Here is an 18,209-nt window from a genome sequence, read left to right on the forward strand (position 1 = left end):
GCCTGCAACACTTATTGTGCCACCCACTTAAGTAGCACTTCAAAACATGCCCCAGGCCTGCCATTGCTGTCTGAATGCAGTTTAAATCTGCCATGCCAACTTTGCATTTATGCCAAGCCTGAATCTCCCCTTTTATTACATAATATTTACCCCTAAGGGAGGCCCTTGGTAGTCCATAGGGCAGTATACCTTGTAATTAAAAGGTTGGGTATGTATGTTTGAGTTGTACAGGTCTTGATAGTAAAATACTCCAAAATTCGTTTTTCACCACTGTGAGGCCTACCCCTACCGTAGGAAAAGATAGGAGATTCCTTATTACATTTAATAAGCTGTCATTTCTAATTGGGATACAATAGCTATATCATGTTTGGTGTTGTTGGAAGTGTGATGGACAGCCCTATTCAATGGTTAAGTCAGGCTTTTGATCACAATTACAAAACCGCTACGTTTATAAAGTTGGCATTTTTCTGCCCTTAGCCAATTTGTGCTTGTAGCCTGCCTTGGAGCACATGACTGGGTGTGATTTACTGTTAGACGTTTATAAATTCCTAACAGACAGTCAAACAATAGAGGGATTAGGTGTGCCTGAATCGGCCATCTGCTGGCAAGATGGAGGGGGAGGAGGTGCAGGTAAACACAGCCCCACACACAAATCAATAGCCTGCACTCTGCTTTCACACAAGGGGCCTAATGTCCCTGTATTGACACTGCGCCCAGCTTGGAGCCAGAGCAGGGGAGTCAGAAAATTCCATGCACTTTACCAGGCACTTCTCCCACCTGCCAGAAGAAGGGCACCAAGGTATAAAAATAAGACCTTCAGATCCACTCTTCAGTACTACTTCACTTCACTACTGGACCTGCGGAAGGACTCAGAGGAATGCCTGCTGCTGTAACCTGCTGTGCACTCTGCCAGAATGCTGCCGTGCCTGGAAGGGCTGTGTTGCTGCCTGAAGCCTGCCTTGAACTCAGAGGCCATCCCGGTTATTGGGCCTTACATCTTTACCTGCTTAGAACTACCAGAAGTGACTCCAAATGTTAGTTTGCAGGCTTCCTGTCAGAGCCAGAGGGACATAAAAGGCTCCCACCATCATGATCCCACACCTGCACCCAGCCTAAGTGGGTCCTGAGCCCCCCAAGCAGTATCCCAGCTGTCCTAAGCCCTTAGTTGTGGTGCTTAAGATGCCCAGATAGCCAATTTTAAAAACTGAGGATAAAAACTGCTCTGTGAACCAGGAGGAGACCGCAACCAACCAACCAACTCGCCTATCTGTCCGAGGAGCATCGCTGGTAGGACTGACTTTGCGGCTTCCCCCACTACGTTCTTTTCTGCAGCACCAAATCCATTTCAGCAGTCCTTCATTACAGGGTTATCCGACCTTGTAGAACCGTCTTCGGCAACAGCCCTCTGCCTTGTCCCTCTGGAGATATTTGCCTACCAATTCAATGACTAAGTCCAAACGTAGACATTTTCACCTGCGGCTTCAACCCAAAGCCATCTGCTGATAGAGCTCCCTCCTCGGATACTTCTAGCAGGCTTTCTCCACTGAACTTCACCTTCTCAGACACTTTTTCTCAGAATTTCTTCCAAGTCCGAAGGTAAGTGCTGACTGGGCCCAACCCACTTCGTGTATCCGAACCACTCTCCATCGCGGTCGGCCATATCATGCGACTAGATGTCCGCAGTTGGCCCTTTGATCTTTTAGGCACTAGTTTTTACTAAAATCTTTTTTAAATTCTTAACTTTGGTTCAACTGAGTAGATGTTTGTTGTTTCGGTGTCAAATAATTTATATAAATGGATCTATTTTTCTAAATTGGTTTGGGATTTTCATTGTATTGTGTTTTCACTTTATTACTTTTTGTGTGCTGCATAAATACTTTACACATTGCCTCCAAGCTAAGCCTGACTGCTTTTTGTGCCAAGCTACCCAGAGTTAAGCACATGATAATTTAATTAATGTTTGTGGTCCAGCACTCAAGGTAATGTGGCTGTTGCTTGACCAGGGCTCACACTCTAGTCAACCAACAACCCTAATTCTCAAAAAAGCAATAAAGAAAGTGTGTGCACAGACATTTAAAATGACAATTAGAAGAACCACCCAATATGCTACTTTTACCAGGAACACCTATAGTGAACACCTTGACAAAGCATGTGGATTTTATAGCACTTGCGACCTTAACTGAGCTGGGCTCTAAGCGTTCCTAATGTTTACAGATAAGAGACTAAATAAAAAAGAAGACTGTGAGGCCTAAGGTTCTATTTCATTCCAATTCCATAACCAAGTACTTTCTTTGCACACTTGACTCGCTAAAGATCGTGACAGCAGTTATAAAAGATTTACCCCAGGGTGGGGAGGGGTGGGGGAGGAGCAGCGACTCAGATACAGTATAGTCCTGTATTATCAAATCTGGGTCTCTTCTAGAGACTAGCTGCATTATTTAAAGGGCAGTATGGAATGACTTTCAGTCCACATCATGTACATCCTTCACTCTAACTACACCCAACTTACGTCCACGTGTCACCTGCCACCCCCCGCCAACAACCACCCTGCTAGTATCAATGCATTAGTTTACTGCATTACAGACCATAATCTTTGGCTTCTGGGACAACTGTTAGGAGTTCCTATGGTGTACAGCATCATTAAAAGCCTCTGGCAAAGCCAATAAGTCCCAATGGCAGAACCTATTGGCTTTGCTGATGCTTGTTTCCCTTTTCTAGCCTTCTTTTCGCACTCTGGTTCCCTACAGACTAATTTCTTTCATATTTTGGCTAATACTTTTTATTTACTTTACTCTAACTTTAGTGTTTTTCTCTCAGTACCACTCATATCTTTTCTCTGGCCTCTTGTTTCTTTGTACGCTATATCATCTTTTTCATCCTTCCTGCTGAAGTGAGAGGTAGAGCAGAATGACTTAAAAAGCAACTGCTTTTCAGCTGGTAATCCTAAAGAGCACTAAACACAGAGGAGAGGCCTAGAACAGCATACATCTGCTAAGACAGGCACTCTGCACAGAGAGCTCCATACACACACTGCAGGCACGCCTTCTATTGACACAAATAGTCAATAAAACAAACCTACCTGCTTATCGCATCCACACACATACAGCCTTCAGACAGTCCCTGAAGAGGCAAATTAAAAACAAACACACGTACGTCCATTGCTTGACAGGCCTCCTGCCTGGCAGACCCAAGTGTGTGTGCACACACAACTCACAGACACACAACTGGACAACACAACCTCTGTAGCAAACAATGCCATAGGCAGACCCATGATACAGCAAACACACCATTGCTATGACTGAAGCTTTTGCCTAGACTGAAAGATGTAAACAGAGAGGAAAGGGGCACGGGGCACAGGGTAGATTTAATTCATAAGGTAAAATTATCCCCTCATTTTGTTCATTAATGTGTTGTGTGAAGAAGGTATAAAACCCAAAGCTGATTTGGTAGAAGCCATACGTGCTGCTCCTCCTCCTGGTTCCTAAGATTATCTAAGGAAAGTGTGTGCAAAATTTCTCTTGCAGAACATATAACATTAGGCGATTGGTTAAAAACAAGAACAAGTTTGTATGGAGTGCTGAGTGTGAAAGGGAATTTTGTGATGTGAAAAAGGCAATTTGCGAGGCTACGTCATTTTGTAGTTTTGATCCCCAACGCACATGCATCATTACCACTAATGTGAGTTCAAAAGGTTTAGGTGCTGTGCTGGCACAAAAATCTAAATGTGGCAAAGAATTCATTATAGCATATGCATCTAGAGCACTTACACCTACTGAGGAAAAATATTCCACTATTGAAAGGGAAACTCTTGCCTGTGTATGGGCACTAGAACATTGTAGAGTTTTATTTGAGGCAAGCAATGTGTGATAAGAAGTGACCATAAACCTTTAGTGCACGTTCTCACCACTGAGGAAATGGTCAAAGCGTCGGCGCACATTGCTAGAATGTCCATGAGGCTCCAGCATTTTGTTTACAATGTAGTTTATGTTCCAGGGAGAGATAATGTTACTGTTGATTTCCTGTCCAGGATGCCCTTAAATCCACCCATAATGAGTGGGATGATTATCAAATTGCTTTAGTGCATGATGAAGGTACCATGCCTATTGATAAGTTTGTTTGGCGCGATGAATTTGCCGCAGATAAGAGTGCTACAAGAGGTAGAATAGTACATTGTAAGAGGGTGGCCCAGTAAAAGCTCCATGAATGCTGACCTACGGTGTTTTGGGGAAGTACGGGATGAGTGCTCTTGTGTGGAGGGTGTTTTCAGAAGAGGTGATAGAGCAATACCTCCCACTGGTTTAAGACACAAAATAGTTCTACATGGACATAAAGAACACAGTGGAATCATTAGAACCAAACAGGCTGTAAAAAAAGGATTTTGGTGGCCAGGTGTTAACATTTGTGTTGAGCATTTAGTCAGGAACAGTTTTACGTGTGCAAATTCAGATAAATCCCATAAAATTCGGAGGCCAAACATGGGAGAACATGTTGTTCTGGAGAACCCACGGGACACCATTGCTATGGATATTACGGTCATAATTCAAAGTTTATTCCTGCTGCTGTTGATGTTTTCTCATGGTGGCCAGTTATAAAAATTGTAGAGAAAGTAGACACAGATGCAGTATTAGCGTTTCTTGATGATACTTTCACGGAAGAAGGTTTACCAGTACGTCTCATTGAAGATAATTTGAGTTCAATTTTTATCCAGCAAGGTAAAGAATTACTTCAAGAGAGTATGAGTTACACATTGCACCACTTCCCTGTATAACCCTAGTGGCAATGGCGTTATTGTGAGATTTAAGAGTACTCAAGAGTGCCATTCGGAGTGAGCCTCCTTCCCATTCCTCCTCCCCCGTGGCGGTTTAGGGGTTAGTGCCTAATAGGGCCACTCAATCACAAAGCATGAAATCCATGTAAAGCATGTAATCCAATTGGAGGGAACAGGTTCAGGAAATTTACCAGTTAAATGCCCCACAGTCCTTTGGGATTCCCACAAATCTTAAATTGCTGTGGAATGAACGGTCCTCTGCAAACTCAGCTCTGACCTCCAGTTTCCTTGTGGAGGTTCTTAATTTATTGACCTTCTATTGCAGGGTTTATATCACGTCTACCATTGTCGACAGGCATTCTTCGGCTTCGGTGGTCCTGTCGACAGACTGATGTAGGTCTTGGCGCCTACCTCCTTTTTAATGAAACTTATTGAAGTAGCTCTGACAGATTTTTTTCCAGTTCATGAACACATTTTACTATCAAAAGAAAGTCATAGCAATGGGAGCTGGATTCAAGATTTGCCAAATCTTTTCATTGGTGACTATCAACACAAACATCTATTCAATAACAGTTCTTATAGCAAGAATAGTGCCATTTGGCTACTTACATCATGAATACGTTTGTGATTTGATATGATGACGAACCATCCATCAAACCTTTTTTGCATTGGATTAACTACAGGTACACTGATATACAATTTTCAGTGGCATCTGAGCCAAAGGCTATTTCTTTTTTTGGTCTTGACAATATATGTAGGTAAGGGCAGACTTTACATTAAACTCTTTCTCAAGACCACTAAAAGTAACTTGTTTCTAATGTTTTTCAGTTACCACCCCAGGGGACTACATGACAACCTACCCCATAGATCCGTTTTTAGGGATATGTTGGATTTGTACTCTGAAAAGTGACTTATTTATGAATCCAATTCCACTTCTATGCTACAGAGATTATCCAGTAGACTTATTAGACAATCAAGAAAAATGGGCCTGGTACACACAGAGACCACATATTGGTCCTAAAAGTATGTTCCATTATCAACAACAGGGTAATCTTTGGAAGCACTTTCAACAGTGCCAACAATGCTATTAAGAAAGTAATTTGCAGACATCGGCACATTATTCTGGAAACTCTTAACAGTTGGAACCACCACTGTAAAGGTTCAAGAGGGCAAAATATCAGGGATTAGATTGTCAGAGCACCTCTTCCGACCACTACCACACCAATACTCCATTCACAGTGTGGTCTCCGCCCGGTTAAAGGACACTATAAATGAAGGGGTTATGTAGCATGCAGACAATACCTTTGAAGCTAAAACTATTGAACACAGGAATGTTAAACATGAACTGAACACCTTTGCAAATTGTAATACCAGTGGAGTAATTTATGCAATCTGGTGTCCTTGCCATAATATTTACATTGGACAAACCACACAAAAAGTAAAAACAAGCATTTGCAATGTAATAGGTCTTGCATTTAAGAGAGTTTGAGCTACTGGCATTGTAAATGACAATGTTTTTTATTTGTGTGTTATAAAAGACATTGTCGTTTACAATGCCAATAGTTTAGACTCTTGCAAATGCGAGACCTATTGCATTGTAAATGTGCGCTATAAAAATAAAAAAGCATTAAAAGAGCGTGTCCTGCCTGCAGGACAAAGCTATTTGAGAAAATAGTGCTCGGAGGTTGTAATTAAAGCCTACCGAGCACCAACATATGCAACATGGGGTGTCGCCATCGGAGACTACAAAATGAGACATGGGGGTACTATACTAAGCCTTTTGACCAATGAACAGCCAGATTACATCGAACAATGACACAAGCCAATGAAAAATGTAAGTGGAAAGTGGGTGGATCTTCAAGTCCCTTACTCAATAGAACATGCCTTACAGAGCAGCAAATGCTCTGCCAGGCTCAACCTAAAAACAGGATACTGCAACACAGATGCCTTATTAACTGCAGTCGTATTAACCAGGACACTGCAACACCACAGTCGTATAAACTGTGTTACTACTGAAGCTCCCCTGGTCAAACATTTTACAGAGAATGGGCACACTTTCTGATTATATTTCCTGTTAAGTCGTGGAAGACGTATGTTCCAATTTTTCCGCAATAATTTTGATTCAGGACTACAAATGGACTGATCGTGTATGATCCATAAAAGATGGACTCTATTCACTTGATTAATGGAGTGAACTTACGCCTATGATGTACATTTAATTATGTAGCAGACTTTGGTCTTTCCACGCAATGTTGAATTTCCTTTGTTCAGCACCTTTGATTGAGGTCCGTAACTCCGTAATTGATGATCCATGCCTGGCCTGTGTCATTTACAATATGTTGATTTGTATGCACATGATTATTGAATTTCAGTCACGTGTCCCTTTTTAATGTGATTTACTTTTTCATTATACAGAACAACATGCATGTGCTGCGTTTATCAGACATCTATGTCACACACAGACAGTGCTTGCATGTAAACACTAAAGAACTATGAGAATATCAAGGACTCGTTTCCATCAAAGACCACTCCCATGAGATTCTTCACAAGCATGTCTCACTTTCCCCTCTTGCAAACACCAAAAGTGCATCTCCACATCGTTATCTCTATTGCAGACACCACACAAGTGCATCTCTGCCTTGTCTGTGTACAATGATTCGCACTCTTTACTTACACCCCCACCCCCCCGCATGCACTTTTCACAGACACTCCACAAGTGCATCTCCACCCCGAGATTTATGCTCTAGCTCTTGCCCGACAGGGCAGTAACCTTGCCCTACCGGTTGGGCTTTGTAGCCAGCCTTCCACTGACCCATCTGATGGACAGGCCCCTGCGTTGTTCGAGCCACTGACACACAAAGGTAAGGACATGTACCTCCCACGCTTCCGAGAGACCTTCTCTCCTCGATGCATCTCAAATTACTTCATTTCACTTTCCACATTTTTTACAGTGAGCGTTGATGTAATTTATTTTCTTTAAAGTCAATGTAAAATCGGCAGGTAGGCTTCTTGTGGTCAGCAGATTGGGGCTTGTCGTAGGTACTGGGGCACTCACTGTCTCTGGGCACACAAGATGATTTCTATTGGGTCATCACTACAACGGTGCAGTCACCTCTGTGCATCTATAATTGGACTACATTTCATTGGGTGGCGATGACTCGCACTGATTTACGTTCCATGTGACCGTTCGGCACTCTCTCATTTATAATTGCTTTTTTAATAAGTCCAGTATACTGCTTCACTAGACCACAATATTGACGCATGAATTCTTCCGGATTTTACCAATCGTTGTCCATGGTTTGTAGGGCTGCCTGCATGTGAATTTTTGGATTGTGCGCAAGTACAAAGGCAAACTTTTGGCTATTCCGATTCGCTATGTGCTCCTTTTTGGGAATATCTACACATAAAAATAATCTACCAATGGTCCCCATTATGCATTTTTAAATATCACGCTAATGTCTTACCATTCATCTATTGCTGGTCTTAATATCCTGAACTCTTATTTGTCTGGATTTTGATGTGATTCAGTCCTAGCGGTTAGGGCTTTTTGTATATATTGCCTGTACACTGCATCATTTGTTCACTGTCATACTTGCACTGTGCCATCACCAGGAGCACCTTTATGTATTGTTGAACTGTCTTGACTACATCTTTGTGATCTAATTAGAAAATGATCTACATAGCAGAATTACCCTTTGTGGTGTATTTATTGCTAGTTGTTAGCAGGGAGGGCAAGGTTAGACCGGTCAGATTTAGGGAGTTCTTTCCCCAAAAGTTGTGCCTTATCCCCATCTGTTTTGCTGAATTTGTTTTTGTTGGTCTTAGAACTTTAGTGCACTTCACCACTGCTGACCAGTGTTCGAGAGCTTGTGCCCACTCCCTAAAACATCTGATTGCCATATTTAATTTACTTAGAAGTCCCTAGTAAAGTAATATAACATATACTTAGGGAAGCTAAATTAAATGCTAATAGTGGGCTTGCAGCACTTATCGTCCCACCCACTTAAGTAGCCCCTTTAAAACATGTCTCACACCTGCCATTGCAGCCTATGTGCAGTGTTAAACTGACAAATAGACTGGACAAAATAAACTCCTTGCAAGGCCTAGAACTCAATTTTAAATACATATACCTCACCCCTAGGATAGTCCCTAAATAACCTATAGGGCGGGCTGCAGTGTAATTAAGAAGTTGGACATGTACTTTTAAGTCTTGTATGCCCTGGCAGTGGAAAATTCTCAAATTCGTTTTTCACTACAGTGAGGCCTACCACTACCATAGGATAACATTGGGTTACCTTATTACCTTTTAAAAAAATTATATGTTTTGATAAGGAGCAGGTAGAAATATCATATCTGATGTCTAAAGAATCATAATTTAAAATTATCTTGAATAATAAAGTTGGATTTTAAGTCACAATTCTGAAAATGGCACTTTTAGAAAGTTGATGAAACAAAAAACAAGAGCAACCCATATGTCCCTGTGAACTGGGTATAGCTAATCAGCCAACAAACAATTGTTCACAAGGAACTCATTTTAACAACAAATGTAAGGATAAAACATGGAGTGTTAGGTCCTTGCATACAAGTCAGAGTTTGTAATTAGAATGGTGATTGGTATCCTTCTAACATTGTTATTGTATTGGTTCAATAATGAACTTATCAACGTTTATAGATCTTAAAGCCCACAAACAACGATTCTATCAAGCCTACTTCAGCCGAACATGGCCATAGTTTTTATTTTGCACAGATCAATCATATGAAAAAGGAGTAAAACAATTGTTGTGTATTCACACTATATACAAGATAAAAAGTGATTGAAGTGACTTATGTGCCCCAGAGTAGTGACCATAACCAACAGTGACAAATTTGTACAGTGACTAATAAAAAGAAACAGTTGGTTATTGGAGTGATGGGGGAGGTCCCTTATGGAATAAAGTTTCAATCCACTTTATTTAAAGTTTTTCTAATGTACTAGGACTCTCCCCTCTTTTTGTAGTCGACGACGTTTCGACCCTCTCGAGTTACAGGGTCTATTCAGGACAAGGGGTTTTGGGGACCCAGGTATTTACATTTAGCCGGAGGTTTAGGAAAAGTCTTCTTGATGTAGATTGACAATGTATAGTGACCGTGTCGTGGGTCATGCAGACTCCCACAAGGAATCCATCAATGGGGCTTTCAATGATTTGTCTGAAGTCAAAAGGGTACCAAGAGTCAGAAAAGATGGTGAATATGTGTAGGGCACTGGTCACCCTGTCAATTAGATAGCAGACTCGGATTTGAGTCAGTCAGGAAGAAGGGGCACTAGTCACTCAGGGAAAATATAGTGAATTCCCTCGTGCTGCAATCCGCATGGAAGAGTTTCAGTTCTCGAATAACGTGTCCCACGATGTGGAGCTGCTACAAAAGAAAGTTGGCATTTTCTCGTGCTAATGATTTGGTGACTGAAGCCTGTTTTCTGATTCACATTACTAGGTATAGTTGGCCTTTGTGTATTTCTCCCAGACAGCCACTTAGAGGGGCAGGATGTTGGCAGCATAGGCCATCCAAGTAAAATGGCAGGAGGAGCTATGCACAGCACAACTTGCACTTCAAAGACACTCCATCAGCACAGGCCCATTCGCAACAAGATCTTGCTGACTGGGCTGCCCGCCAACGCAAAGCTCTAGTGAAACCAACTCTTCGCTCTACAGCAACTGCCAGATTTGACTAGTAACACAAGACCTGCATTTCACGCTACAGCATTAACAGCCTGCAGTAATCGCCAACACAAGACTCCAGCAACTACCTGCCGTGACACCTGACAGGATCTCTGCACTACAGCGACAACTGTCTGCGACACCCGGCCTGCTCTTCGTGCTACAGCAACGAGCATCCGTGACACTTTGCCTTTTTCAGCTGGTCTAACCTGGTCCCTGTATATGCTCTGAGCTCCATCTCAGTCGACCTGAACTTGTGAATTTCTCCCGTTCTCACACGATCAGACATCCGGGAATGGCACTTAGTGCTATTAGGCGCTATACTTACCTTAAATCCTTCAAATTGCATATCTCCGGTTCTACTGGTCGGATTTTTGTTGTTTGTTCTCAAAACATTTCACTCTATTTTTCTAAATTGAGGTGGGCATTTTCTTGTGCTGTATTTTCACTTTATTATTGTTTGTATGCTGCAAAAACACTTTACACATTGCTTCTAAGGTAAACCTGACTGCTTTTGTGCCAAGCTACCAGAGGGTTAAGCACAGGTTTGGGGATTCACCCTAACAAGGATTTTGGCTGTTGCTTGAGTAGGATTTCATCCCCCCCCCCCCCAATATTCTCGGAGGTATGCTCCCAGGTTCCCAGTTGAAAGCTTAAAGATTCTTGAATCGGTCGTATTGAAACATTCTACTTATACATGTATATCTAATTACCCATGTTCCTTGGAATACAGGGTTGCCCCTTTGTTTTTATAGCGCTTCCATGTCAAAGCAATATAATACACCGAACAAAATAAATAGCTAAATATAAGATAGATAATAAGCAGCTAAACATGTGGTGCCCAATATTTCATACAGAGACAGTTCTTTCCAAACAATTCATGTCTATAACATTGACCTCTGGGAATCCATAGCAAAGAAGGATAATGCATTTCAATCACTGAGTCTAGATTGCAGAGCACGACGAACGAAAGGGTATTTTTCAATCCGATTTATTTAATGGTTTAGGCAGACTGGTGCTGCTTTTCATATTTCTGGTTACAAAACGGTCACTAAGATCCAGTCTGCTTATCTGAAATAGATCCTGTGTTGGCAGTCTCATTTTTTTAGATCACGCTTCCAAACCTCACTCTTAGACCAATCTATTTGTTCATTTATTTGGGGAATAAATCCGCCAATCCATCACAATGTGATGTCTCTCCTAACCCCATACAATGAAGAGTTCCACCAGCAGACAAACCGCAATACTTTGGACCATTCCTTCACACATATTAATAATGACACACACACACTCAAATCACAGATCCCACAACACATCCTATTACCACAGTCACCACAGCTGCAAAACCGTTATACAATCAAATATGAATCTGGTAAAGCAGCGTCAGACGAATCGCTTTGCAAACTAACTAACTCATTCTCATTATTATTCAAATGCTCCACTGTGGAAATTACAAAAAAAAGCACCACACCTAAACCACCGAGGCATATACCACCCACTGGCCAGCAAAAAACATGACATTGATTGTTGCATTCAACAGTTAATCAACCCACCTCCTCTTGTGATCTGATTTTCCTGGGAGATTTCCACCACCACTGGGATTTAAACACGTACACAACCCAACTCAAATCTTTTCTGTTGGATTACAACCTTCTGCAATCCTGCATCATTCCTTCCATTATAAGGGCTCCACCCTCGATTTCAGTTTAATAAACACCACATACACATATATAACCTTCACAAATTGGATTGCCTTATCTTATGTATTTGTTCCTTTCAAAATTCTAACCCAAACAACAATCTCTCTAAACTAATCCAGAGTGAGACAAAAGTATTATCTAATTCATGAACATACTGACCGCCGGAAATTGTAAAGCCCTCAAGTCTAGCTTAAATGTAATAACAACGCCTGTAAACACAGTCATGCACAAATGTCTATTCTGCTTCTATCTAACTTGCCTCTTCGTTTCCTCCTATGTCTTCACCCTGTTTTTCATTTCCTGAGCTTCCGCTGCTACTACTTTAACTACCTAAACTTGTGGCTGCGAAGCCATACAGCAAATAGAACACACAAAGAGGGGAAGCACGTTGCACCGAGACAAACAGTCCATGCGCATTTGTGCGTGCCCTTGTTTGTATGCACCTCCACACTAAACCCAGGCCACCGGGCTTTGCCAATGCTTGTGAAAAAAGCGGTTAGCATCACGTACACATCTTCGCTTCCAGGTCTAAACACGCAGGCTCCGTACAATAGGAACAAAAGGAGAGGGCTGTGACCCGCGCTTACCGCTTCGTGATCTGCAGGGGGTCATTCAGTACCGGGTCACGTTCGAACGTGTCCTTGTCAAAGAGTCTCCTCACGGCGTAGCTCGCGAGCTGCTCCATGAGCAGGAAGGTCTCGTTGATGTGCATGAGCATGGAGAAGTAGTGGTCCTCCCCGCGTGAACACACGTGGATGCTTTCAGTCAAGAGAACATTCGTCGTCTTCTCTAGTCTGGAGATTTCATCCCAGGCAATGATCAGTTTTACTGCAGACAGAGGCAAGGGAAAAAATGACTTATTAGTTTTTAAATCTGCGTTCAGGTCCGTTAATGTATACGCGTTTGATGACTGCATCTTACTTAACACACACTAATAGTATGTCTGAATTTCTCTACTTGCTTCGTGAAATACTTGTGTGCTGTATACGTTTGAGCCTTTGCCTCCGCTCATTCTAGGTTAGTGACGCGCTGTATTTATGTCGTAGGTCATAAAAGTTGTACACTTTTCTTAGGAGCGCACCCATATAATTTAAATATTTCCATTCAGAAGGGCACCTGGCACATCAGTGCATGCTGTTGTGAGATCACTTTATTAATTTTGAGTGGCCTTGTAGGACTGCGCAAAAGTAAGTTTACTAGCCTGCCTGGCTCACGCTCTGCTCTTCAATAAAGATGTACTTAGAGGTCACTTCCTTTGGAGTGCAGTGCCATACAGGCCCCCCATTCACTTTTCTTTATTTTCAAGTAGGAGTACTGCAGACGAATGAATATTCCGAAAAATACAGAGGATATAATTAAGAAATTGGAGTATTAGTTGAAGGGAGTGAGAACCCACCTCAAATAAAAATCATCACCCAGTTCAGGGTGAACTAAGAAGTCACTAAATAAACCTGTGCTAAACCCTATGGTAGCCTGGCACAAAAACAGTCTGGGCTAACGTAGAGAAAATGTCTAAAGTATGTATGCAGAACTCAAACAGTAATAAAGTTAAAACACAACACGAACAATCTTACACCAATTTTGAGAAATGCAGTACATTTAAAAAAATATAATAAAGAAACAACAGAAATTCAATAAGTAGAACTGGAGATATGAATGTTTAAAATTTGAATTAGAAATAGCGCCACAAAGCACCAATTGTCGTTATCTTGTTGCACTAAATTGAATCAAGGTCAAAAGTTAAGGTCAACTGCGATGGAGCACGGGTCGGCTACAGAGACCACATTTGACCTAGGGGAATGTTTACCTTCTGAATTGGAAATTTTTCTGGAGAAAAAGTGGTCATCGATGAGTCATGGATGGGGCAAGCTGGACCAATAGCAGGGCATGATGACAGCAGCTTGCGGGAAAGCTCAGAGCAGATGAAGTTCAAAATCTGTGCCAATGAAGGCCTTTACATTTGTCCCAGTGAAGCCCTCTACATTCGGACTTGTATATTTTTCTGGAAGTCAGCTCTCCTTCAACAGAGTATACCAGCAACTTAAATACGACCAGCAATTCGATGTAGATGGCTTTGGCTCAACAACAGGCACGGTCTCCTGCTGGTTCTCTGGAGGGAAAGCTGGCAAAAAGTTTCTAAGTCCAATTTTTTGCAGGTTTGGTCAGAAAGAGTATACACTAACACCACCCAAGGGTCTAGGACCTAGGAGGTACCACTTGGGGGTTAGAACTCACTCCAACAGTGGCCAACAGAAGAGTTCAGGGCAGGTCCAGTTGGAACTGGTCAGGTAGGCAGTTGCAGGGAGGGGCGCCTTTGGAAGCTTGCTGTGTCCCTGCAGCTCTAATTAGAGTTCAGCCAACTGACCATTGGAGTCACTTCTAGGGTCCTGGATTCAAGCCAAGCAAATGCAGTCTTTCATCAGACAGTAGTTGATTCTTCACAGGTCCAGGAGTGTTCTGAGGAGGGTATTGGGGTTGCCACCTTTATACCCAGTGCCAACCTGTGAGTAGGGGAAACTCCTGGCCACTCCCTATCCAATGGCGTGAATATAACCAGGGGTGACCTCACCCACTTTAGTTGCATTCCGTGAAAGTGAAATGTAAGCAATCCCACAGTACCACTCTTATCTTAAAAATAACACAGGAGAACCGCTATTCTACAGGTCAGAGCTCCCCGTGCTACTTTCTAAAAATGCATTTTCTAAAGGAGTAATATAAACTCCGCCCTGCCTATTAAGTTGAATGTTAAAAATTACTAATAGAATGAGTCTTGAATCATTTTTATAGCTGCCGCCAAACTGAAATTAAGCATGTTATAATACATGGGATTCTGTAATGCCTGTATATTTGCCAGTCTCTAATTTCTTTATAATCATTGACTCGTTACGAGCCTAGTTGCCATTTATAAACAAAAGACGTCAGAACTCGTTTATAAGTTATTACAGTCGAGTTATGATGTCACAATGCCTGCTGCGAGCAGCCAAGGTGAAAGGCAGGTCATAGAGCACAATTGAATCAGCTGTTGAGCAAGAAAAACTGAATGTTTGTTTTCTTTCTTCTACTCTATTTTTATAGCTTACAATGGCAAGCAAAGAGAATGTTTTTTCCACTCCTTAGATAAAAACTAGAATCTTTCTGCATGTTTCCACACATTCCGAGCTACTGTAGCTTTGTTTTTTTCCAAAACGGTCTTGTAACAGGTTTTGATGTGTTTAATTTTGCATTAGAGGTTTTATTTGTATTCTTCATGATAGCAAACATGCTTGCGGTTTCATATTAAATCCAAGGTTTTAAGTGGTTTGTGGGAAAAGTGATGGTGTAATCATGTATTATATGGGAAAAAGTACCCCTGGCATACATGATAAGGATATTGGAAGTTGCTTTGGAGTTCCATAACCTTATAAAGCAACTCGGCCTTTGGCCTCTCTCCTCTACATGGTTATAGAACTCCTCTGCGACTTGCATGGCAGGAGGTATATTGCCCTTATATAATGTAAGCAAGTGTTTTCCTATCGGAGTGCCAACCTTGCTACTGTGAAAAAAAAAATTGGGTTTTTTCACTGCCAGGGCATGTAAACCATTAAATATACATGTCCTACTGTATAAATACCATGTATCCAGCAATATGGGCACTAAGGACCTATCTTAGCAGTGAATTATAGGTATGAAAAAGGAAGGTTTAGGCTTTGCAAAGGTCTATTTTGGCAGGTAGAAATTGCAGCTTAAAACAGCATACCAGGCTGCAGTGGAAGACCTGGAGACATGTTTTTATAGTGCTACTTTGGTGGGTAGAACAATGAGTGGTATTTAATTTACAGGCCCTGGGGTCATGTAGTGTCATATTAGGGACTTTTAAGCATAGTAAATGTGCCATTTCAGAAATTTTCAACTTTACCTTGTTTAAAGGGATAGCACAAGCAATTTAAACTGGTTAGGAAAAGTCACTCCAACTGACCATTTATGAATGTTCAGTCCCGTTTACATAATTTATTTTAATGACAAACGAACAAGTTACTTACCTTCGGTAACGCTTTTTCTGGTGGATACAGTAATCTGCCTGTGGATTCCTCACCTTATGAATATCCACTGCGCCAGGATTCCGTGGAATTTTTCCTAGCTCTCCTAGGACGTCACAATGCTGCGGCTCTGCTCGCGACTCCGCATGATGTCACTGGAACCATAAGAGAGCCTCGTCGGCGTGATGACATCAGTTCCACCTATTTTTTCCGTGCCTCCGAGACGAACAGGTGGCCTGAGAATAGATTCCAAGTATACACAGTATACAATATTCAAACAAATACACATAGTATAAAATCAAAAGTAAAGCTAAAGAATATAAGCATTTCCTAGAAATGTATCAGATAGATAGAAGATACAATATAAAACACATGTCAAACAAATTTACCTTTAGGGTATACAAGGGTGGACAACGGGGAGGAGGGTGGGTCAGTGAGGAATCTATAGGCAGATACTGTATCCACCAGAAAAAGCGTTACCGAAGGTAAGTAACTTGTTCTTCTGATGGATACATCTACCTGTAGATTCCTCACCTTATGAATAAATTCCCACAGCAGTCCCATTCCCGGAGGAGGGTGTCCACCCTTCTATACCAAAAAGTCCTGTAGGACAGAGCGTGCAAAATGACCCTCCCTCCCTCATTTCAGAGTCTAAGCAATAATGCTTTGCGAAAGTATGGAGGGAGGCCCAAGTCGCTGCCTTACAAATGTCTACTACAGGAATACCTCTAGCCAGAGCAGAAGTTGATGACTCGGCTCTAGTAGAATGAGCTCTAATACCTTCAGGCGGTTCCTTACCAGCAAGGGCGTAGCAAATCTTGATGCACAAGATATCCATCTGGATAAAGTGCGCTTGTGCACAGCCTTGCCCTTCATGCGTCCAACGTGGCCCACAATGAGCCAATCGTCCACTCGCAAGTCTTTAGTCCTGTCCAAATAAAAGCTTACCGCTCTTTTAGGATCCAGGCGGTGAAGTCTCTCCTCCTCCTTGGAAGGGTGAGGGGGAGGATAGAACACAGGAAAAGTAATGGACTGCCCTAGATGGAAAGGAGTAACTACCTTAGGCAGAAAAGCAGCCCTGGTCCTGAGGACCATCCTTTCAGCATGAATGGTCAAAAATGGGGGTATTGAGCTAAGAGCCTGAAGCTCACTTACCCTCCTTGCTGAGGTAATAGCCACAAAAAAGACCGTTTTAAAAGACAGAAGACACAAAGGACCACTATGTAAGGGTTCAAACGGGGAACCCATCAAGAAAGTCAAAACTAGATTTAAATCCCATTTAAGCATAACAAAGGGGGAAGGCGGAAACCTATTGGTAAGGCCCTTAATAAATCTCAAAACAATGGGAGACTTAAATAAAGATGGCTGATCTGGCAAACATAGAAATGCCGATAAAGCCGACAAATAACCCTTAACAGTGGCCACAGCACAACCCTGCTGGGCCAAGAAAAGTGAAAACTGAAGAACATCTGACAAGTGGGCCTTTAAAGGATCAATGGATCTTTCTCCACACCATTTAACAAACCTAGACCATCTATAGGAGTAAATAGACTTAGTGGAGTGTCACCTGGACGATAAAATAACAACCACCACATCCGGCGGGAGACAGAAGGAACTAAGGTTGCCCCGTTCAATCTCCAGGCATGAAGGTGCAGGCTCTGGAGGTGGGGGTGTAGAACCTGCCCCTGCGACTGCAAGAGGAGATCTGCCCTGAGAGGGAGACGGAGCGGAGGGTGCTATGAGAGGTGAAGTAGATCTGTGTACCACACCCTTCTTGGCCAATCCGGAGCAATCACTATAACTTGGGCCCGGTCTTGGCGAATCTTCCTCAGAACCCGAGGAATCAAGGGCATGGAGGAAACACATAAAGGAGTTGCGAGCTCCAATTCAGCTGAAACGCGTCCCCCAACGCTCCCTGCATCGGATACTGGAGACTGCAGAACAACGGGCAGTGCGCGTTCTCGTGAGTGGCAAATAGGTCCAACCAAGGAGAACCCCACATCTGAAAGATGTGATGGACCACCTCTGG

At 42.3% G+C, this 18,209-nt stretch overlaps 1 protein-coding gene across 1 annotated transcript in view; it reads right to left on the bottom strand.

The window, feature by feature from the left end:
* Positions 1-18,209, bottom strand: part of TBC1D8B (TBC1 domain family member 8B) — a 765,078-nt gene that overhangs the window by 466,747 nt on the left and 280,122 nt on the right. Inside the window, exon 5 of the mRNA XM_085608029.1 lies at positions 12,752-12,992. Coding sequence (XP_085464155.1) covers positions 12,752-12,992 — 241 coding nt within the window. The remainder of the gene's footprint in view (positions 1-12,751; positions 12,993-18,209) is intronic.

Source organism: Triturus cristatus, chromosome 5_2, assembly GCF_964204655.1.
Source record: "Triturus cristatus chromosome 5_2, aTriCri1.1, whole genome shotgun sequence".
Taxonomy (NCBI): domain Eukaryota; kingdom Metazoa; phylum Chordata; class Amphibia; order Caudata; family Salamandridae; genus Triturus; species Triturus cristatus.